Source organism: Protopterus annectens, chromosome 17.part0 (assembly GCF_019279795.1).
Source record: "Protopterus annectens isolate FY-2018-M chromosome 17.part0, PAN1.0, whole genome shotgun sequence".
Taxonomy (NCBI): Eukaryota; Metazoa; Chordata; order Ceratodontiformes; family Protopteridae; genus Protopterus; species Protopterus annectens.
In genome coordinates this window covers 5371168-5395832 of record NC_056751.1, presented here as the reverse complement: position 1 = coordinate 5395832, position 24665 = coordinate 5371168, and the positions used below count along the sequence as shown (strand labels likewise).

Below are 24665 nucleotides of genomic sequence, written 5' to 3'. Positions count from 1 at the left end.
AACTAGATGTACTTCATATCGGCCCATCTCATCGCTTAATGTTGATTATAAAATGTTTATGAGTATTTTTGCTAATAGATTGAAGACAATCATTCCCAGCATTATAGATATAGATCAGACAGGCTTCATTGTAAATAGAAATACTTTTGATAATATAAGAAGAACTTTAACATTAATTGATTTTGCAAATAGGAAAAAGAAAGATTTAACACTTATTAGTCTTGATATAAGTTCAGCATTTGATTCAGTAAGTTGGGACTATCTGTTTACCTTACTGAAGTGCACAAACGTCTCAGATGCATTTGTAAATCTAATTGAGCATTTATACAAAGGAACGTTGGCTTATATTAAGGTAGGAACATATGTTTCACAAAAAGTACCCATTCTTAAAGGTACAAAACAAGGATGTCCACTTTCTCCACTATTATTCACTTTAGTAATGGAGCCTTGGGTTAATTTGATCAGAAACAGTACTGACATAGAGGGTTTTGAAATAGATGAAAATACAACATCCAAAATTCAACTTTTTGCAGATGATGTTCTAATTACATCAGCAGGATCTAATTCTTCTATGCAGTCTCTATTTGATAAAATGATGAATTTTAAAAGTATTTCTGGTTTAATATTCAATGAAGAAAAAACTAAAATACTACCTATATATATACACAAAAAAATATTCTCATTAGTGATTTTACTAAATATGTACCCAATTCAGGTCAGATAACTTATTTAGGTATAATACTATCTAAAGATATTAAATCTATTATATATAATAATTATAATACCTGTTTTCTTAATATACAAAATCTTTTTAATACCTGGAATAATATGTTTTTTACTATGGAGGAGAGACTTACAATTATTAAAATGATAATATTCCCCAAGATTTTATACTTAATGCAATCAATAATACTTCCACCTACAAAAATAATTATCAAGAAACTGAATACACTAATGTTAAATTTCCTATGGGCACCTAATAGACCTAGGATTGCATTAAAGCAACATACTAATAGCTGGTCTCAAGGGGGTATTTCTTTTCCAGACTTTAAATTATATACTATCTCTTCTATTGAAAAAGTTATTACTTTAATCACAGAACAGTCATATGTCAAAATGGAAAGATTATTGGGAGCTAATTAGTATGCACTTCATGAAAATCTCCTTAACACATAAAAATATGATTGTAAATAACTCCATGTTATGGTTACTAAAGGAATTTTGTACTTCACCTATTACACCTAAACATATGGTTTGTTACCCATTAAATATTATTATTAGCTATCATAACTTTATATTAATGCACCCTAAGTATAGGGAATGGAATTTTATTATATTCCCTATAATGTATACTCAGGGTATGCTTTTGTCATCTACTTCTGAAGGAACTCATTTAGCTATAGATAATGATCTAAAGTACTGGTATCAGTTGATATCTGATAATAAAGTTAAAAATCTAGATTTCTTAAAACAAGAATTTGATCTAAGAGAAACTTGCTGGTTAGAGGTTCAGACCTTTAGACAACATCTCATTGATAGAATAGATCTAATGTCTATAACAGTTAAAGAATCTATTCCAACACTGATTGATTACTTGATATTAAATTTACAACATAAAGTTTCTGATAAAGGTAAACTTTCATACATACATAAAATTATCAGACAAGAAACTTTTTACAGTGTAGATACATACTGGAATTATTTCACTTCTATTAATGGGGACCCACCAAATCAACAAGATAAACAATATATATTGGAATCTGCCTATAGAACTACGTCTTCCATTGTCTGGAGACTTTATACATGGAAATTTTTACATAGATCTTTTTATACACCTTTGATGATGAATAAAATAAATAATAAAGATAATCTCTGTAAGAGATGTAATGTAGAAATTAATGCTGACTGGGCTCATATGTTTTATGACTGTATAAAATTGAAAGAATACTGGAAGTCAGTTAATGAATTTTTGCAGGCTCTGTTTACAGATAATTTCATTATTTCTAAATCTCTTATATTATTCAACACACCTGTACCTCAAAGTGTTAAAAGGTTAAGCTTCCCTTGTTATGGTCTATTCTAGCAGTGGCTAGGAAAATAATAACCAGAAATTGGATTTCAGATACACCTCCTTCGTTCAATGAATTTAAAAATGTTATGAATATGGTGTGCCATATGGAAATAAACACAATTAGGTCAAGAACAACTAGAAAAACATCTTATTATATTGTATGGGATAATTTACAAAATTTGTTAAAAAAATCCTAATTTCAATAGCATGGTATTTTAGCTTAATTAATTGATCTGATTGTAGTGGATGTCTTTGTAAATACTTTAGTTGTTTTGTTGAATGTTATAATCATATCTAGTTTTAATTACTTGTATAAAATTGTTATGATATTTCTCTTGTATGTTAAAACAATAAACCTGTTTTGAAAAAAAAGAAAGAATGTGTGAATTCCCCAGAATAAAGGACAGTCAAGTAAGGCAGACTGAGTGTATAAGGGACTTGTCTTCTCCAGCAGTCCTTTAACTCTTCCAGAAAGTCTGAATCTCAGTTTCTCTCTTTGGCAACAGATTGTTTCAGACAAATGGTTTCTAAAGCTGATTCAGCAAGGGTACAAATGGCACTGGGAAGAAATCCTTCCTTTCCAGGGAGTTCCTTCCCATCTGGCAGACCACAGCCCTTCTGTTTCCTCCTGTCCTACAACACATGCTTTCACAGGGAGTAATAGAAGCAACTCCCCCTTCCCACTTGGAAAAAGGATTTTATTCAATAACGTTTTTAGTGTCAAAGAAAGAAAGTGCATGCAGAACAGTTCTGGATGTTTCTTTCCTAAACCAGTATGTGAAAATCCCCAAGTTCAAAGTGGTTTCACTTCACAACCCGTTACCCTTCTTTCTCATTTGAGGTTTTTAGTAATCTTACCTTTAAAAGATGTTTGCAGCGGTAGCGTTGTTGCTTCACAGCAAGAGGTTCTCCCGTTCGATTCTCGGCTTGGGTTGGGAGTGCTTTCTGTGTGGAGTCTGCATGTCCTCCCTGCGGTCGAGTGGGCATTTGAAAGACATGTGTTGAATGGACGTGCCTTCGTTGGAGGTTGGGCATCGAGCTGGAAACTTGACACCATAAAAAACAACTGCCAATCATTAGTGGACCGGAGTTCCGCTGTGGCGACCCCTAACCGGGAAAAGCCGAAAGACAAACAAATAAAACCTTTAAAAGATGTTTACCCTCACATTCCAAGCCATCCAGATTTCAGGAGTTTCATAAGATTTTGTGTATTTGGATTACATTATCAGTTCTTTAACTTACTCTTTGGGCCATTCACTGCTCCAAGAGTGTTCACAAAGTGCCTACCTTGTATCGTAAGCCATTTTAGGCTTCAGGGTGTCCACATTTTTCTATATTTAGGTGGCTTGCACATCTTTGCAGAGTCTTTTTCAAAGTGCCAGAAATTAGGCGAGATATCTCCTACACAGTTTGGGATTCCAAGAGAACATTCAGAAGTCTTTTTTGAGTCCATCAGACAGGATTGTGTTTCTGGGGTGTCTGCTAGACACCTCAGTATAAAGAGCTTTTCTTCCGCAGGAAAAAATAGATCTATATTTAGATCTATTTTAGGAGTTGTCCACTAAGACTTGTGAGTGAATATCTCAGGATTCTGGGTGTCATGGCATTTATGATTCTTATGATACCTCTTTGTAACTCCACATGAGAAATGCACAATGGTATCTGAAGTATTTTTGGTCCCAGCACCAACAGCCATTTTCTTTTCAAATTCCATATCTGGGATTTATGAGAAGAGAAATCCCTTGGAGGAAACCTCAAATATCTGTGAATCCAGAACTCCATAAAAACACCTCTCAACCAGGACTGCAAGCTGCTCACAATATCAGCTTAAACACCAGTGATAAAAAAATCAAACAGATGTTTAGAACTCAGGAAAGAATGGCACTACAACTAAAATCAGACAATGGTTTAGTGAAAAATTCTAAGCACTTTTGTCCCAATAAATTGTAACATGACTTCATCAGAGATAAAATAGGGATAAAGGTGCAAGGTATTTGGGACAACAAAGACAGACCAAAGCACATAAACATAAAAAAAGATGCTTGCTCTTATCAAGGTGAATGGCGCACTGCTACAGTCATCCCTCTCCACAAAGGAGGAGCAACTACAGACCCTGAGAACTATCGCCCCATTAGCCTAGCGAGTCTGATATGCAAACTATGGAATGCATCATCATGGACCAAATAAACAAGGATATAGGGAATCTCTAAACTCTGGATCCCACACAGTTTGGTTTTGAGAAGGGTAGATCATGCCTGCTCAACTTGATTGACTTCTTTGAGTCAGTCACCAGAGCTGTGGATGAAGGCGAGGTGGTTCACACAGCCTACTTTGATCTGGCCAAGGCCTTTGGTACCATTCCCCACTCAGGAATGATAGAAAAACTCAGTAAGCTAGGCATTAACCCCTATATCACTAGGTAGGTTGCAAACTGGCTCACAGATAGAACCCACAGTGTGAAAGTAGCTGACTCCAAGTCAGACTGCCGACCAGTCATGAGTGGAGTCCCACAGGGTTCAGTCCTAGGTCCTCTCCTGTTTGGTATATACTTCTCTGAAGTCCAGGCCAACACGAAGGTACTCTGGCTGACAAGGTTCACAAACAATTGCAAGTTGGGAGCTATTATTAACTCCCCAAGTGATGTTGACATCCTACAGAAAGGCCTCACTGAGACCAACGACTGGTGTCAGAACCCTAGCATTAAGCTCAATGCCAAAAAATGTGTCGTCATCCCCTTCGGGGAAAAACACGGTTCCCACGAATTACCACATCGATGGTAGTCCACTGAACACAGAAGGCATTTTAAGAGATCTGGGAACACAGGTTGACAGCAACCTGTCTTTTGACCACCACATTGCCACTGTGGTCAGAAAGTCCTTCTATGTGGCACATCTCATTATTAAGAGTTTTGCATCCAGGAAGAAAGAGGTCATTGTCTCCGTCTACTCTTCCCTCATTAGGCCAATCATCGAGTACAATACCCCAGTTGGCATGTATCTCACTAGACACATGCAACAACTGGAGAGGCCGCAAAAGTACCTCACAAAGAGGATTCTAAGCCTTAAACACTTGTCCTATATGGACAGACTCAAAAAAACTCCAACTATTCTCTGTCTCATATTGTCTACTTAGAGGCGATCTCTGCTTGACTCACAAAGCCATGCCTGACCCAGCTCTGTTAGAAATGCTACATCTAAAGAAATGCCAATCCCTCCGCACCACATGCTCCAGAGACCTCAACCTCATTACCACAATCAACAGAACATGCTGGATGGACAGGTTCATAACCCAGAGACTGCCCATGCTATGGAATAGACTTCCCATACATGTCAAACAGAACATCTCACTGGCCATATTCAAGAGAAATCTTTATGAGTGGATGGGAAATAGAAAATTCACCCCGGGGATCACTCCACTGGCTCTACTTGACAAAGGCACTGGGAACTAAGGTCTGGTGGCACAATGCCAGGGTAATCCTATGGGCTAGGCTTGTAAAGGCTCCAGGGCCATTAGCCTAGTACACACCTATGAACCTATGAAGGCACTCAACTGTCTGTGTCACCTTTGGTCTCCAGGACCTCTGTAGTGGTTTCAGACAATACTACAGTGATGTGTTGCATAAAACAAGCAAGGGGAAACAGATCTTACCTGCTATGCAGACTAGCTAAACTAGCATGGGCTGTAGCTTTACAGTGCAGCCTTACTCTGCAGACATCCTACATTCCATCAAAGCAATTCTTATTTGGCAGATAAGCTGAGAAGAACAAAGCTAGACCCTCAGAAATGGAAAATAGATGGGGGGGGGGGTCCTCCTCCAAGATTTCATCCATCTGTGGGGAATAAAAGTGCATATTCTGAAGAAATGGAAAACTTCACATTCTTCCTGTCTCTAATGTTATCAAACTGGGATTGTATATTATTTTATTTTTTTCTTAAAAGCATTTAAATCAGGAGCATCACAAAACTCAGCTACACAAACATGAATGACATCAACTGGAGCATTTTATTATTTTCCTCAGACATTGTTAAACTTTACATTGAAACTACCCACATCTACTACTATTCCTCTCTCGATCAACATATCCATGCTTGGATTTAGTTTGCACATATAACTAGTTTTAGTTGTATTCCCTCACTTTCTCTATGGGAAGTTACTCAAGTAGACTTTTATGCCTTTTCTCAGAACGGTTATCTGGCAACATTTTGCTCCAGGACTCCATGCAAGAATGCCTGGGATACAGATGCTTTTCTATTTCTTGGACATGAATGTTCATGTATGGTTTTCCACCATTTCCACTGATATCCAGGGTACTTGTAAAGATTTAGGAGCAATTCCCCAAGATCATTATGATAAATCCCTTATAGCTCAGGCAACAGTGGGTTTCCCTTCTTTTAGAATTGGCCATGGGCAATTACCAGAAGCTTCCTCACAGACTGGATCTGCTCACACAAGAACAGAAGTGTTTGATATATCCTGATCCCAGACAACTTCAACTGACTGCCTAGATGATAGGGTCTAGCTGGTACTGATGTAGGCAAAAGCCCTGCTATTAGAAAATTATATATATGCAAATGGAAAAGGTTTCATGTTGGTGCCAACAAAATAACCAACACCCATTCAGGGCCAATGTTTCCCTGTTTTTGCAATATTTGTGTTAGTTCCTTTCCTATGGCCTGTCTTACTCCTGTATCAAGGTACATTTATTGGCCATTTCAGTATGTCTGTCCATGAATCACCCTCTTTCAATGCATTTTTATATTGAAATGTTTGTGAAAGGGGTATTACATAAGAAACCGTCAAGAAAAGTAGATGCTCCTCCATCGGGTCTTAATTTTGTTAGAGAAGCTAGCATTTGCTCCACTTGAACCAACTCATTTGGTTGATTTGATGTTCTTAACATGGAACAGTTATACTGATTGCTGTGACCTCTACAAGAAGAGTATCTGAGTTGCAAACTCTTTTGGTGGGTTAACCCTATCTCATTGTTCACAGATAGGGTATCCTTGAGAACTTATCCGTCCTTCTTTTATGCTTAAAGTAGTATCTGAGTTTACTATCCATCTCCCTGTGTTCTTTCCTGAACCTAAAAATGAGGGAGAAAGGATACTTCATACCTTGGATGTGCACCGACAAATCAGGTGCTGTCTTGACAGAACAAAATCTTTTCAGACCTTCCAGTCAGTTGTTCATTTCTTGTGAAGGTAAGAAGGGACAACCTATGTCAAAGCAGACCATTTTCAAATGGGTGTCTCAAGCTATTACCTTTTGTCATTCCCACCCCAACTATTCCAGACAGGGTCAAGGTATACTCTTCAAGGTCCTTGGCTTCATCTATGCCTTTTTTTTTTCTATTTTGGAAATGGTTGAACTCTAGAATTATTCTAGAAGCCGCAGCTTGATTCTATGTACAACAGTTTTACAGTGCACTACAAGCTACATTCCTTCTCCAGGTCTAGGTCAGGATTTGCTAAGACCATTCTCTAGGGATTCTTGGATCTCTCCCCTTCTATCTCCCAGTTGTTCTAAGCTATGATAATCTTCCCATATAGCATAGGCTACTGCAGCAGTGATCAATATAAATGAACATAGTACAGTTGTGTATGGAATGAACATAGTATAGTTGTATACATAAACTTACCACAATAGTAGATGTTTGAATGATCAGTTCTGCAGTAGCCACTCCCTCAAACCATTGCCCTTATGATGTGTTTTTATCCAAGGGTGTGGACTTTTTTTGTTGTTGTTGTTGTTCGTAGCAGTGGCCCCTCCGGGCTTAGCTCACACCTGTCTTTCAGTCAGTTCAGCTCAAGCTAATGGTTTGAGTGCATAGAAGGTGCCCTGAAGGTTTTGAAGCAGGCTAGCTGTTACATACTTAGCAGGATATAACCAGTATATCGTAGGCTACTGCAGCAGTGATCATTTGAACATCTACTGTTATTGGTAAGTTTACATGCACTACTGTACTGTGTTCTAAAACAAATGGGTGATCTCACTGTAGAAATATTCAGTGTCTCTATCTCTTTCTCTTAATGAAACACTGCCCAAACTTGTACTGACAAGCACGGAAGGTGAATGTTGCATATGATGTATTATGTTTATTTGGATTTTGTGATTAGAATACATGCTTGACTTAGAGCACAACCTTCCTTAGAGGATGTGTGAATGATAAAATATCGAATGGTCCTTTGGATAAGGTGTTTCTTTTCCTGGAACACCTTTTCAGAAATGTCTGCAGCAAACACTGCAAGATTTTTTTTTGCCATAAATAGACCAGACAGAAGCAGTGTAAGAAAAACTATCAAAAGAAACAGCAGGCATGTTTGAGCAGGATACAGCAGCAGTAGCAACATGGAAGAAGTTTCATCCAAGATAAATGTATGTTTTTATCCTACCCCACAACGAGTCTCATCTCATTTTATTATGGGATCCCTGGTTTCATGCTGTGCACATATGACACAGGTTTTGTTCTTTTCAAAACACAAGGGGCTAACAACTCTCCACTCCAAGTCTAGTGTTTTTTTTTTACAGTTTTACATTTGTCCATTCTCAGGCTTAATCCTTGTACACCAGAGGAAATTTGACCTTAGCATTTCTAATACTTCAAATCTTCTGAAGAGCTAATTATAAGAACTGGTTTCAGAACCTGAGAAAGTAGCAGAATTTTATGCAAGTTTTCTAGTTCCAAAGACAGAATTAAAAAACAAGGGAAGCCCATTTTAAACCTTTCAAACTCAGACCTGAAGAAGTTTGTCAAAAAAAAGTTCAGAATACTTACAATTACCTGTCCTGCAACAAAATGTCTTTTTGGTGACTCTGTACATGCAAGATGACTGCATTCAGTGTCTCACCGGAGTTTTCCAAGATTTAGGGTGGGAGACTTCCTTTAATAATTGATTGCCTCACCTTTCAACCTTTTTGCTGCACCCTGAGTCTTCACAAAACTTTTGGCTACAATATTTCCAAATATGAGATTGAAGGGAGTTTAATCTTTCGTGCTTACGTTGATGACTTCCTGATTGAAGCACAGTATGTAGACACATTCTAGTCTGGACTTTGGCAGACTTATGTAGTACCCAAACATGCTGAAGTCAGTTATAAAGCCCTCTCAAAACTGAGGTTTCTGATGGTTGTATTAAGCACAATGGCTTTTATTATCTTTGTCCCCTAGAAAAGGGTTTATACAATAATGGATTTTTTTTTCAGTCTGATCATGAAAGAAAGTCACTTAATGGCCAGAACATTCCTGAAGATTTTCAGATGTATGTCCTCTTCTGCTCTAATGATTCCTAATTCAAGCATTACACATAAGGAAAATAAAAATGGCATGTAATAACTTTGCAGAATAAGAAGGACCAGGCACTTGAATTCATTCTTCATTTTCTGGTCTGTACTAATAGTAATTACTGTGCAGATTCAATAGGTGTCTCTCAGGTCAGTTACCCTATTTCTACCTCTGTCCCAAGTCAATATTTGATAGTGAATGCCTTGATTTATGTTAGAGAAGCAGCTGCCCGCAGCTAAAAGAACAGAGACCTTGGTTTCATCTTAGAGAAAGAAAGAGATACATGTAAAAGAAAGGTTGACTTTCATTCTGGTGCTAAAAATTTGCTGGTGCCATTCAGATATCAACAGACAGTACCACATCAGTGTGGCACATAAACAGGCAAAGGGAAACACACTCCTAACAGTTTAGCAGATTAACTGTGGTAATCTTGGAATGAGTAATTCTGGTAAACCCATCCTTGTTTGCAGTTTAAATCCCAAGTCAGCAAATTACAATGGCAGACATATTAAGCAGAAGAATGTCAGTTTCTCGTAAATGGACATTGAACAGAAATGTGCTCATTTATATAATTAAAATTTCTGTTCAGTGATGGACCTGTTTGCATCAATCATACCTTAACAACCAGCTCCCATTGTTTTGCTCCAGCTTGCCACACCCTTTAACAGCATCAACAAACCTCTTCTCTGTACCATGAAACTAAGGCGTTCTTTAGTCTTATAACATGTCTCATACAAAAAGTGCTTGTAAAGTTAAAAAAAGAAATGGTTAAGCAGTTGACTAGATGTTGTAAACAGGCTTAGGTTGCCAGGGCCAGCTGGGGGATAGGACATCAGTCCTATTTTGGTGGCGAGGGGTTGAAATAACTGGTGGACATCTGTCCTATCTGGGAGGAAGGGGGGATTCTGGGAGATCTGCTGCCTGTGTGACCTCTGCCAAAAGCCAAAGGCCTTGCAGCTCAATAATTCAAGAGAGAATAATAGACCTGCTAGTCTCATATCATGTTGCTCCTCCAGAATAGGGATTGCATCGAAACTCTGTTACAGGATGATAGCTTACAGCTCCTGATCTATGGCTCACTACCATAGGGTGCTCACTCCCAGCATACCTCTCAATTGTCCAGATTTTCGCAGAATGTCCAGATTTTTACTTCATATTTTTGGTTTCTTCCTCATAATTTTTTTTTCTGGCAAACCATCACTAAATAAGGACAGACATATGACTTTCAGACTTCATATCCATTGGAAAATGTATGATATTTTATTCTGGCAACTCTCTAAGCTTATAAAAGCAATATTTAAAATGTGTCCCTATTTTGAGTCTTTGTCCCACCATTATTTTTGGCATTGTCCAGATTTCTTGTACCAAGAGGTTATGAGGTATACCCAGGAGTTGAATGGGGTGTGTCTAAGATTGTCCAGAAAGGAACTGTTGGAGAAACCAGAGTGAGTGGAAAGGGTGTGTGTAAACATAGGTGGGTGAATATTGGCCAGGTTGAGGGATGTGTTAAAAATCAATAAATAAATGAATAGTAGAAAGGGTTAGTCCAATTCTGATTGGTCTTTCTGGCCAAAGTACTGATTGTTCCCTATGATATCTCAGACATAAATAGCACATTTCTTGACATTGTGTCTCAGTGGCAGGTTGCTTAACAAAAAGGAGAAGAGGATGATTCACCAACACCTTAGGGCTTCAGTGTGATAACTGGAGAATCTCAATCTAAGCAGGAAATTTATACTTTAATGAAGTTGAATCAGTATTAAAGAAATAAAACTCTTAAGTTACCACATATATCTTTCAAAGTGTGCTAGATGAAAAAAAAGGTGGACTTGATTTTTTCCTTTATTGTCAGAATAGGCCCTTGATTGTAGACTATTCCAAAAATTGTAACAGTTCATAGTACATTTGTTTATTAAGAAGCAAAAACTGAGAACCAAGAAAATAATGAAAATAGTCACATACAACGGATGTCCCGTAGCCCAACTTTATTAAAAATAAAAACGACTAAGCGCTTTCGCCATAACATTAAAGTGGCTTCATCAGAGTCGTAAAAACCTAACCCAATGGCTAATTTTATAGTATACTAGTTAAACAACCAATTAAATAGCAACCAATCATAAAACCAATCATAAAAAACATAATCAACTTCTAAAACCTCAAATAGATAATAAATAAATTAATTAATAAATAGATCCATTCAATCTAAACACATTAACATATTACTTATTGAAAATAAACCTACATTTAAACTTCATGTTGCTAAATAATGGCTCCTTTGAACTTTTTTGTAAATTAATAACATAAATAAAAAAACAAAATAACATATGTATTGTACTTTGAATAACAATGATACTAAGAATTATACCACTGTTGCCCTTTGTTTGAGAATAGGGGCTATAGATATAAAATCGTTCAAGCCAGGTTTGCAACTAGCATTTAGTCTCAATTGCCATTTAGACTCTCTGGCTTCTAATTCCAACTTGCCATCTCCACCTCTCTTGCTGTTGTGTACCCTGTCAATAATGAAAAATATAAACCTTTTGTAGTTCGGGCATTCTAAGTTATGCAAACATAGAGCATTGTGTGTGTTTTTATTCTTGACATCTCTAAGGTGTTCAGTAATACAGTCACTTAGTTTCCTTATAGTTTTTCCTTTTTCTTTTTTATCGAAAAAGCGCTTTCGTTAAAGCGTGTTACAAAAAAAAAAATAAAAGACTACATTTACAGACCCCACCCTACTTTAATATTCTCCCTCCGAGACCACACTACAGTGGGGAAAAGGGAAATTTCCCTTACCCGCACCGCAGTACAGCCTCGGCAACAGGCATAATTACGCAAAAGTGCTTCTTGGGTTTTGGTCGTTTGCTCACTAAAGCAAATGTCCTAGATCCATATATATATATATATATATATATATATATATATATATATATATATTTATGTGTGTGTGTCTGTCTGTCTGTCTGTGTAGGTGCACTTCACAAGAATAAAAGACCACATTACGAAAGACGAGACGGCGGAAACGAGATCTCTGAAACTTCATTTGAATGAACAACCACATAGCAAACACATTTCCAATGGTAAGTAACCAGTTGGCCAGCAAGGGGAAATTTACCCTTTTCCCCACTGTAGTGCAATCCTGGAGTTGGTATATTTAGTTAGAGGGGTGTGGGGGCCTACAGTGGAGGTTGTGAGTGGGTTGGAGATGGTGTGGTGCATTTTCTGTCAGTTGTTGGCCCAGTGGTTACTTACCATTGGAAACATGTCGGCTATGTGGCCATTCATTCAAAAGAAATTTTGGAGGTCTCTTCTTGGCCTTTTTGTTTTCGGTAATGTGATCTTTTGTTCTTGTGAAGTAGACCTATATATATATATATATATATATATATATATATATATATATATATATATATATATATATGTGTGTGTGTGTGTGTGTGTGTGTGTGTGTGTGTGTGTGTGTGTGTGTGTGTGTGTGTGTGTGTGTGTATGTATGTGTGCTTCCTACAGCTCTGATCTGATGTCCATGTTGTAGTTGTTTGATAACTTATCTAAGCAGTAAATGAATGAATGATGGCATTATTGCTGCAGGATAGTCTCCATTCCTTTAGCACTCTAAAATTTGTGTGCATATTGGGTCTGGTACCAAATGCAAAGCAAATGTTGGAGATCCCTTATGTGTATAGTTGCCGTATTCCTTCACTAGATGTTTTCTCACAGTGCTTTGAAAATTATTTGACTTACATTTTATACATAAAGTAGCTGTGTTCAGATATTTGTCTGTAGATGCGATTACACCTATAGACATGCTACCGTTGCTTTCTGTCCATGGTGTCTTTATCCTAACACAAGAGCATTTGTTGTTGCAGTCTATCTTTGTCTTTTGTCCTTGGTACCAACAAAAAAATGAAGAGAGGAAAGCATGTAGGCTATTCTGTTTTATAGCGAGGCTGCTACCTAACAATCATGACAAGAAATTGCAGTCATACACCCTGTGGGATACCTGACTGCTAAAATTATTTGGCCAAAGACAGACAGTTTGCCTTTCACTACATTCCAAACCATATATGATTTCCTGAAGGAATTATCCTATTATTTCTTACATTTACTGTTTTGGCCACTTACCATATGACTGTACTCTGCCTCATACTGCATTTAGTGCCATTATTTTTAACTGCAGGTATAGTTCTTGAATTTTCAAAGGACCTCTGTAGGAAAGACTCCTGCGTGTGGGAGGTGGAGGTGGCTTTCTTACTAAAATATGGATGATCATGTGGCTGATACATTAACTTGCTGATTTGGGATGTGGAGCTCTGAACTTCTCCATTATGAACTGCTTATAAAATCACCAGAACAGTACTACATAATTGGTTTACTTACTAAGATGCTCTCAAAAATGTGGGTAATTTACATTTCATGCCCTTTTCTTCAATCCGTGGTATGTGTGTTGTACATATTAACTAAAAGTGGAAAATACTGCATTTTGGAAACATTTATGTTAGCTGTACTCCAGGTATCTCAAAAAATAAATAAACTGCAAAAGCAGAACCAATGATTAAAAAAACACACGTACACTAGAGCCATGGTTACTAACCATACTTTAACAAATTTGATCAGGCTTTTAATTGTTGTTAGCTGAGATAATATGAATTACATGGCAAAAGAAATTTATTGACTAAAGAAAAAGGTAGGTATTAAATACAGACTGAAATGATCAGATGGACAGATGACCTGAATTTCATTCCTGCTGGGTAATTTGATATTCTTCTTACACCAAGCTTTCTCTGGAATAGTCTGCATTACTGCATTTAAAAACATCCACTTTCTTTTCTACTTTCTAAGCAGCTAATCTGATATTAACTGCTGAAAATGTTGCTTTTATTCAGGGAAAGAGCACATTAAGCTCTGTAGTGAGTAAAATACTTCCATGTTGAACATGACAATTAATTCACCTACATGCTGAATGTAATCACTGTGCTTATTGATGAAATATATTTTTTGGGTAAAGAAAAACATGCAGCTAATTGTAAAGTCAGATAAGATGTAGCTTTTGTCTCAGCTACAAAAGTGATTATTACGTATATGTTACGGGTGAAGTTTGTTTTATCAGCATTTAAGAACATTGAACCTCACATGGTCGAGACCATATGATTGATGTTCTGAAACATTGAAAATGCAACAACAAAAACAAACACTGTTTTTGCAAAGGGGGCAAGTTCCCCCCTGCTAATTATGTATACCAACTCCAAGATTGCACTGAAGCAGGGAAAAAGGAAAATTCCCTGATTCTCCATTGTACTGCAATCTCAGTACAAACAGTAGTCCTGCACTGTCCAACTTTCTGCATTTCAGAACATCTGTCATATAGTCAACCATACAAGGTTTGACATTCTGAAACATCAATAAAACAAACTAGACCCATATCTATATCTATATCTATATCTATATATATATATATATATATATATATATATATATATATATATATATATATATATATATATATATATATATATATATGAATCTGCTACAGTTTTTCAATGTTTCAGAACTTCAAAGACCATATGGCGAGACCATATGATCGAAGTTTTGAAACTTCGAAATAAAAATAAACAAAACATGTTATACTTACCTTTTTGCAGGGGTCAAGTCCCACTGCACCTGCCACTCCCCCTGCTATTTAAATATGCCAACTTTGATATTGCACTACAGTGATAAAAATGGTAAATCTCGAGTTCCGCCCTGTATGGCGATCTCAATTCAAAGTATTTGAAGTTTCAAAACTTCAAGACCATATGATCTTCGAAGTTTTGAAACTTCAATAAACTGTAGTAGATCCATATATATATATATATATATATATATATATATATAGAGAGAGAGAGAGGATTAGCAAAAATATACAGCTTCATGACCCTACTCATTGCTGTGTAGATTGCTGTAAACATTGTCTGTCAGTATTTCAGTATTTTCAGTCTTGCATGTAGATATGATGGTTGTGTTTTCACGTACCTACACATCCATAATTAAATGCATACATATATCAAGGGGACTTGAGCATAGATTCATCATTTCATACGTACTTACTAGACTATTGATCTGGACCTGTGAGGATCATTAGAAGCCTAGCCTTAAATTCCTTTGGTAGTTTTTTTAGCCCTTATATTCACTGTATGAATAATCCACAGCCTTCAGAATGAGGATATGTTGAATCATTACTTATTGACCCTTTCCATAAGGGACAAGAGTGCTAAGCTGCGGTGAATTTACAATTTCCCATCCAGTCATCCAAGTTTCATTTGAACAGAGCAAGAGAACTACTTAGCTTTATGTGGAATGAAAGATGATTCCATAAGAGTTGTATTCTGTGTGTTACTTATCTATCCATCCACTATGTCCAGTTTATGTTGCAAAACAAATTGAGATCCCTTTTCATCCAGAACTAGGGCTCCAAGGACAAATTAAAATAACGTATGTAGGCAGTCTAGTATAGCCCAAAATTCATTATGTTTTGTGAAGAATTCAAACCCATTCAGACACAAGGAACATGCAAACTGTCAAACAGTAGCCGGAGGTCACAGTGGATCAACAGACCCTGGAACTATGAAGCAGACATCATACCACTGGGCGATTAAATTGTCATTGTCTTGGTGGTTTTGCATTAATGCAACATTGCACTTTGACATTTGGGAGCTATTTGTCACCTCACAAGTGTAACTGATAATGTCACTGAATGATTTAAAGCTAAACAAGTTGTAGTTACAACTAGGACACTTGTGCACAGTTTTAATAGCACTTACCTGTAATTTGAAGTAGGCCATGAGAGGTAAGATACTGGACCAATCCTTTCAACTTCTGATGTTGTGTATGTCAGAACACTGGTCCTGAAAGACTTTGTCCATTTATTTCTGTCAGTCTTTTGAGGGCTACCCTGGTGACAGCATGAAGAACAGCATTGAACTCCATAATTATGCTACATTAAGGGGATTGCATTAATTAAAGACTTCTCATAGTCTATAGAATTGCTGTTTTCTTACTGACATTTGTGTCTCCCACTGCAGTCTTTTTTGTTATGTTTTCATTTGACTTTATTTACATTAACTATGCATTATGAACTTGTGCCTACTCACTTTTGGAATGTTTTGCTTGAAGGATGAACAGATGAAGTCACATGAAGCAAAGCTGAAACAGATTACAACAGAGCTGACTGAACATCGCTCTTACCCTCCTGATAAGAGAGTCAGAGCTCGAGAGATTGAAGAATACAGACTAAAAGATCATTATCTGGAGTTTGAGGTAGGTCCAGTTATTATGTTAATTGTGCTTGAATGATGGTTTTAGGAATGCTTGTAATGTTCTACTATCTTGTTACACTGTCAAAAATCTGTAGTCTTCATATGGCCTAGCAGCCAAAGAAAAATAATTCTGTGCAGCTCATTCTTCTGTTTTATTTTTAACCAAATTAAGTATAGCACTGGTTAAGTTTCACAACAAATTTTTCTTTGTTTATAAAATGTTTTCCTTCATTTCTTCTAAGCTGCCTGCACCTGTGAGCAAAAAGCTAGTACAACTTGTTAAAACACAAATCACTTCAGATGCTTTACCAGAAGTGATTGTGCAGGGTGCATGAAAGATAAGTTTTATAAAAAGTGAAAATGGTTTTCATGAAGGCATTTCCAGTATTAGAAAATATTTGCAAGGACATCTGGTTATGGTGTCCAGATAACTGTACTCTGAATTATTATCTTTTAAGACAAATAAGTGTGATCCAGTTCTGGTGGGGGAGAGTTGTAGTGTTCTAGTGTATGGACACCGTTCTCCAAAGATGAGCAAGGGTGTTGACATGTAAAGAAACTTCATGACGAAAATTCACAAACATTATTGCTTATTTCTTAAAGCATTTGGGGTATATAAAACCCCACATATTGCTCACAGCTGTAGCTTATTCATGTTTCCCCATTCACTTGATCCCCATTCCCTATGTTTGCTGATCCTTGTCTGCTGTAATTCTGTGGTGTGTCCTATTGCCTGCCACTGTTTTTGCCCATACTGTCACCTGAGGATTCACACCAGGTGCAATTTGTTCACTCTTCTTATGTTATGCTGTGCAAGATGCATTGCTACGGTCTTAAGTACACTGAGTCAAAAGCTCCTTTTTGATTTTATGTGCTAGCTTGCCAGTTTTAGATCTGTCCCTCATGAATCTCTTGCTATGCTGCCTTGGATCCTTTGCCCCTCTGACTTCCAGACATTTGGAATTATTTCCTGCAGTGATTTCCATGATTCCCATACACCTGGGATCATACTAACAGGTCATTAGTTTTCACTTATTTTTTTGCCAGTCTGCATTATTTGTGTAGCAGCTTGGAAGCTATTGGTATAAACATACTGCAGAGTAAATCACAAGGCTCCGTCTTAATATTGCATCAGATTCCCCATGCAGCTTTGTTCAACAGAAACTTTCTGATGAAATTCAAGATGCATAATTATGGTGAAGCATTTGCTAAAAAAGAAGGCAATACAGTGTGTCTCATACCATCAAAAAGAATGAGACTTTGATTCTGAGCTTTCCAAGTGCAAAAAAAATGACTGGACTTTGCGTCCTGTGCCGAACATAACTAATGTCAGCAGGAGTGCCTTTACCAAAACACATTTTAGTGGTAGCTTTTAAAACAGAACCTATTTTCACAGAAAAGAGTGCATTAATGGCCATAACTGATAGGAAAGATGTACATCTCCACTTTTCTATTTATTTTATTTACTTATTTATTTAACATTTGTTAATTGGAGCCAGTTTTCAGCGGAGGCCGTAGGAGAAACAGTCCAGATGCATGTCTTTGTAACATGGGAGGAAACCGGAGCACCCAGAGGAAACCCACACAAACGCAGGAAGGACATGCAGACTCCACACAGAAGGCACCCCAGCTTGAATCGAACCAGAGAGCCTCTTGCCGTGAGGCGACAACGCTACCACTGCACCACTGCAGTCGTGTTTTCTGTAATACTAATTCACAGTGGAAGGAGCCACTTAGATTTGGGAATGAGAAATGCAGCACAATCTTCTACTTTCTCTGTTCTCTCCCAGATCAGCAAAACCTGAAAGATTTATCAATAGCCAGATGTCTTCTAGTCCCTGCAGTCTTTCAAGAAGTAGTGGAGCACTGAGGATTCCCATAAGAGGACCTATCCTGCCACACATTCTCTTACTTTTACTTTACTTTCACCACACAGTTTAGAAGTGAGATACTTTCTGATTTCCTTAGACTCCTGCTCTGATATGTAACCTCCTTCCAGTTCCAGTAATCAAAAAGGTCCTTCTAAAAGCAAAAGAGGAGAAAGCAAGTAGGATTCTTATAACTACATCTTGTCCAAGAGAGCCACTGCTTTCTCTCTTGATGCAGCTCACTTCTTGACTACCTTGGCAGTTGCTGCTACACAATAATCTGCTGACTCAGTAATTTTGTACTGATAATGAATTAATGTCTTAACAAAAATGTTTTTCTGTATTATGAGAGAGTTTGACATGTTTTTAAGTAATTACCTCTGTAGCCCATTATCTTGATTTTACACTTGACTTGATTTTCCTCTTAGCTGTAGCAGCTGTTGATTTTGTGATGAAATTTGTCTCTTGGTATGACCTGATCCTGGCCTACTTTTCTCTAGTACTACTCTCTCCTTGTCCCTTTATCTTGAGATGATGGGGTGTCATAATTTGAGTAAGATTTTATCATCGTTTTTATTGACCCTGCACTTATTCCTCCTTGAGTGAATTGCTGACAAACCAGGTGTTAGTCTTTGTATGTAACAATCCTTTGATCTCTGCTGTGGACTTGTGGGTCCTATCTCATATATACATACATACATACAAATGTTTCAAGCACAGGTATTAATGCCCTTCTAGCTTGCCAATATGCCAAAACACTTGTTCCCATAATAAATGTCTAGGCTGTTCTTAAAAATATCTAAACTAGTACTTGCTTTAATGTAATTTGATAGTCTGTTCCAAGCATCAGCTACTCTGTCAGGGAACCAATTAGTACACTTCTCATTCCTATAGAATCTTCTACATATGTTGTATGATGATTCTCTAGTACCTCCAGTAGAGGTAGTTGTCCCTAAATGCCATATTTACCTGATTAAGATCTCCTCTTAAATATCTGTAAGAGACACTGTACAAGTTCAGATATTTTAGTCTTTCATAATAACTTAGATTTTGACATCCATGGATGCCCTTGGTATATTTCCACCGTACTTTTTCCAGTTTATTCATGCTTGTTTTCCTTCTGGGTTTCCATATTGCTATTCCTTACTCACATTTGGGTCTCATGTAAACTAGCAAACAATGACTTCATTATGTTTTATTTCCTAGACTTTATAAATCTTTTTATACAACCTATTGTTCTATAACTATCATTAGCCAATTGGTTGATATGATTAGAAAAACTCATAGCTGAATCTACCCATATACCCAGGTCCTTAAACGAGTCTACAGTTTCAATCACTGTGTGCTGTATTATATTAAATATTCACCTTTCAGTTTATGTCTCCTAAATCTCATATGACCCCTTTTGGTCATATGACCCAGGGATTGATTTTGAACTCCTCTTTCTGCGACAGTGAAGCATCATTGAAGACACTCTGGTCTGGAGTGACAGCCTTAAACTAGATAAGCCTATAATTACCAGTCTGGAGTCTCCCATAAGAAGGCAGCTAGGCAGCTTATCGTTCCAGGGAAAGCTCAGCAGCCAATTGTCCTACCTTGCTCTCATGAGGTGTGGACAGAATATGCAGCCTGGTCTGCCTCATCAAGCAGAGAACTTTTACTTATGAACACTTTTTAACACTGACAGGAGTGCCACCATTCCTTCAGAAATATCCACTTAAATGCCATGGGCCATATGCTATTCTAGAATGACAGACTTCTTATTTGAAATTTTGAGTTCCTGATTATGAGTTCCAGTCTGTGATTTCTGGCTTACACCCTAAAACCAGTTATGTCCCTCCAGGTTGGTCATTGCTAACCTGGATGTTCTTGCTTCAGTTATCTGTCATATTTTGGGTTATCTTTGAGGTGTAGTATTTGTCCAGCTCTGTTAAGGTGTGCCTTGGTCACTTCCAACATCAAAAAGAATCTTTGTATTCCATTACTCTGCGAGAATGTTAATCCCCTCTCTTAACGTGCCTTTTTTTAGGGCACACTTATTGAGAAGATAGGCTCTTACATCCCTCCTTCCACTTTGACTAACAGGTTATCTGCTGACATGGTGGATCAGAGCCAGCAGTAACTTCAGTTCACTCAAGAACTTGGAGCTCCTCCCTTCTTCCACAATGCACCAGGGTCTTCTCAGCACTCATATCTCTTTTGCCAATCTTTAGCTACAGACCCAGTCTCCAGAAGTCTTGCTTCACATCAGATAAATGTGTTTATATTCTTTTTACTATCATTTTCTGGCCTTTTTAGTCATCTTTTTTCTCTTTTTCTAATTATCATTGATTATAAGACTTGTTTCCTATCTCCTCCCTATCTCACCTGATTAGGCTGCACCTAATCCTTCCTATTGACACCCTTTTTAACATATTTCTACAATCTTTTGCTTATTTGCAACTGGACCTTTGGCCTTTTAGGATTTTTCTTGTGCTTGGCTTATCAGTGTTTTAAATATATTAGACATACTGTATGGCTAAGTATTTACAGTTATTACTTGAAAATTGTTACATTTTATGTGTCTGCATACTGTCTCTTATAGTATCATGGGAGGTTACTAGGCTTATGGCTCTGTGGCCTTTACAAGCCTAGCCAAGAGTTTATCCCTAAAAAAGAAACCTCAGTCAGCACCTGTCGCCCCTGTCTATGAGGGACACAAGTGGAACCCCCGGTACAAATTTGTGGTTTCCAATCCACTCATCAAGGTTGCGTTTGAAGAGGGTCAGCACGGTACTCTGTTTGACGTGGATGAGAAGTCTATTCCAGAGACGGGGCAACCTCTGGGAGACAAACCTGTCTCTCGAGCAGGTTTTGTTGATATCATTTAGGCCTTTCAAGCTGGTAATGCATGAGGAATTAGACTTACGGATATGGAGCATCTCTAGTAGGGCAGGGTCCGAGATTGCCTTGTAGGTGAGACACAGATCACCTCTGAGCAATCTGTAGATACCGAGTAGAGTGATAGTGATTTCAGCCTATCCGCATCAGACAGGTGTTGGAGGCCATGGATTCTCTTTGTGAAGTATTTCTGTGGCCTTTCCAGTTGGTGCAGGTGTTTGGAGAGGTACATACCAAACTGGGCATTACACTCAATTATTGGCCTAATGAGGGGGGAGTGCAGAGAGGTAATAACCTCCTTTTTTCTGGATGCCGTCCCTTCACTTATGAGATGAACTAAGTAAAAGGCTTTTCTGACCACTGCCACTACATGATGGTCGAATGTGAGATTGTTGTCAATGTGGGTACCCAGGTCTCTCACCACAGGTTGTATGCTTATGGGGTTGCCATTGATGTGGTAATCAGTAGTGGCCGTGTTTTTGCAGAGTGGTATGTTAGTACATTTTTTGCATTTAAATTATGGCCATAACTTTGGCACCAGTCATTTGTTGCTGTGAGACTCTCTTACAGTATGTTAACAACAATACCCACAACAATACCCACGTATCACATATTTCACAAAGTCAGTGTGCCACACAGTCACAGCCCTTAAGGCTAAACAACACACCTAATACACTTGTAATAGGCGACTGTATTGTCAGACACACTGACGTCCCACTCACCAGACTGAACAAGGAGAAGGTCACTGTAAGCTGCCTGTCGGGTATCAGTATGCTCCACATAACACAAGCACTCAGGTCACTCCAAAGCAAGTACAAATATGACTCTGTCATTGTCCATGCTGGTGTGAATGACCTGAGACGTACCTCCCTGGACTATATGAAAAGAGACATAGAAGAGCTCTCTGATCATGTAGCCCAGGCCGGTATGACTCTGACCTTGAGTAGCATCTTGCCCTCACCAAGAATGATGCCACAATATAAAGACAAAATGATCAATTTTAACAATTGGCTAAAGTATTGGTGTCATTCAAAGGGGATCCAGTGTCTGTCAGCCTGGGATGACATGCTCGACATGCCACTTTGCTTCATTAGGGACGTCTTGCACCTGTCACCCCTGGGCTTTCGAATACTGGCTAAGGCTCTTGCCACCCCCATAGTGCCTTTTTTAGGCAAGGCTCAAAAGACAAACCCACCTCCATAGACAACACAAGGAGAAAAAAACTAAGGGTAATGCTGCTCAACGCCAGAAGGCTAAACCTTAAGATGCACGCACTCAAGGCTCTCCTTAGTATGAAGAATATCGATATATGTGCAGTAACAGAAACCTGGTTCAAGGCTCCCGAGAGCACCCCAGCACTACCAGGTTATAACTCATACCATGCTTTTCGGCCCCAAAACTCGGACCGAATCACAAAAGGAGGGGGAGTATCCATATTCATCAAAGATACCCACACCTCCAGGTTACTGGCATTGCACGAAGCATCGGAGACCATCCATGTGCAACTAACAGTGGGCAAAACTGCCTTTCAGTTTGTAGCCTGCTACAGATCACCCTCCCAAACTCAGGAACCCCACTCGGCTATCCTCAGAACACTGGAGAATATGAAGGTCTCTCCAAACACCATAATATTGGGTGACTTCAACTACCCAAACATTGAGTGTGAAAACTGCTCAAGCCCCAACACCCTCGCCCAATGGTTCCTAGAATTTATAATCTCAAATGCTATGGAACAACTGGTCACCACTCCCACAAGAGGGGACAACATACTGGACCTGGTCATCACCAATTGGGGACTCTATGTTCCACACCAGAGGTAAACCCCTCATTGGTAGGAGCAGACCATAAATTAATCTCACTGGGCATCCATATCCTGTCCCCGCCCCCAGCCAAGGAAACCACGGTGAAAAATTTCTCAAAAGCAAACTTCACACTTCTCAAAACCGAGGTGGAATCCTTCAAAGGACCCAGGCCAGTGGAAACTACGGCCCAAAATGCAGAATCCTTTACAAAAGCATTCTATGGACACCTACAGGAATGCATGGAGCATGCTATCCCAAATAAAACCAGGACTCACTCCTCCAAAGGCAGGAGACCTGTCTGGTGGACCCAGGCCATAAATAAGCTATATAACAGATGGAGGAAGCTACTACATGATAGAGCAAAATCCCAAAAAGGGAAGGCATCTCTAATCCGTACTAGCAAGATACAATGATCCCTCATAAAATCATCTAAGGCCAGCTTTGAAAGAAAAATTGCACAAGACACTAAAGATAATCACAAGGCCTTCTTTAGTTATGTCAGGAACCTGGGAGGCAACTCCCAGATATGCTCTGAGTTAGTGCAAAATGACAAAAAATACACTGAACCCACAGACATTGCCAACATCCTGGCAGAAAGGTTCAGTGCGAACTTCTCCCTTCCCCTCCAAAAGAGCAAATTTCTATCCCAACAGAAGGTGGCCTCCCTGTGATCACAGATGCACAGGTGAGAGCTGCCCTCTCCAAAGCCAAAAACACAGCATCTATGGGAACAGACGGTGTCGGAGGCTGCGTCTTACATGAGCTCCAAGAAGAACTAAACCCTCACATAGACACTGTTCAATCTCAGCCTTATTACAGGATATGTACCCAAGGAATGGCGTAGAGCAACAGTGGTCCCGCTCCACAAAGGTGGTGCCACAACGGACCCCGGAAACTATCGCCCTATAAGCCTGACTAGCCTGGTCTGCAAGGCTATGGAGCATATCATCATGGAAATCATAAACAAAGACATTGGGAACCTCCAGACACTGGATCCTACCCAATTCAGCTTTGTTAAGGGCAGATCTTGCCTCTTGAACCTGGTCGACTTCTTTGAAACTGTTACCAAAGCCATAGATGAGGGGAAGGTAGTCCACACAGCCTACCTGGACCTCGCAAAAGCCTTTGATACAATACTCCACTCGGGCATCATAAATAAGCTCACCAGCTTAAATATCAACCCCTATGTCACAAGATGGGTTGAAAACTGGCTCAGGCATAGAACCCACATGTTCAGAATTGCAGGTGCCATGTCAGACTCTAAACCAGTTACAAGTGGCGTCCCACAAGGCTCAGTCCTGGGACCTCTCTTGTTCGGTATATATTTTTCCGAGGTACAGGCTAACATGGGTGGACTATGGCTGACAGAGTTTGCAGATGACTGCAAACTGGGTGCCATAATAGACTCTCCGGCTGACACGAGTATTCTCCAAAAGGGTCTCACAGAGATGGATAACTGGTGCCAG

General features: G+C 38.6%; 1 protein-coding gene across 1 annotated transcript in view; it reads left to right on the top strand.

Annotated features, from left to right (window-relative positions):
• The window catches only part of LOC122791395 (PH and SEC7 domain-containing protein 3-like), a 1011223-nt gene that overhangs the window by 825509 nt on the left and 161049 nt on the right, over window positions 1–24665 (top strand). Inside the window, exon 7 of the mRNA XM_044059134.1 lies at window positions 16507–16650. Coding sequence (XP_043915069.1) covers window positions 16507–16650 — 144 coding nt within the window. The remainder of the gene's footprint in view (window positions 1–16506; window positions 16651–24665) is intronic.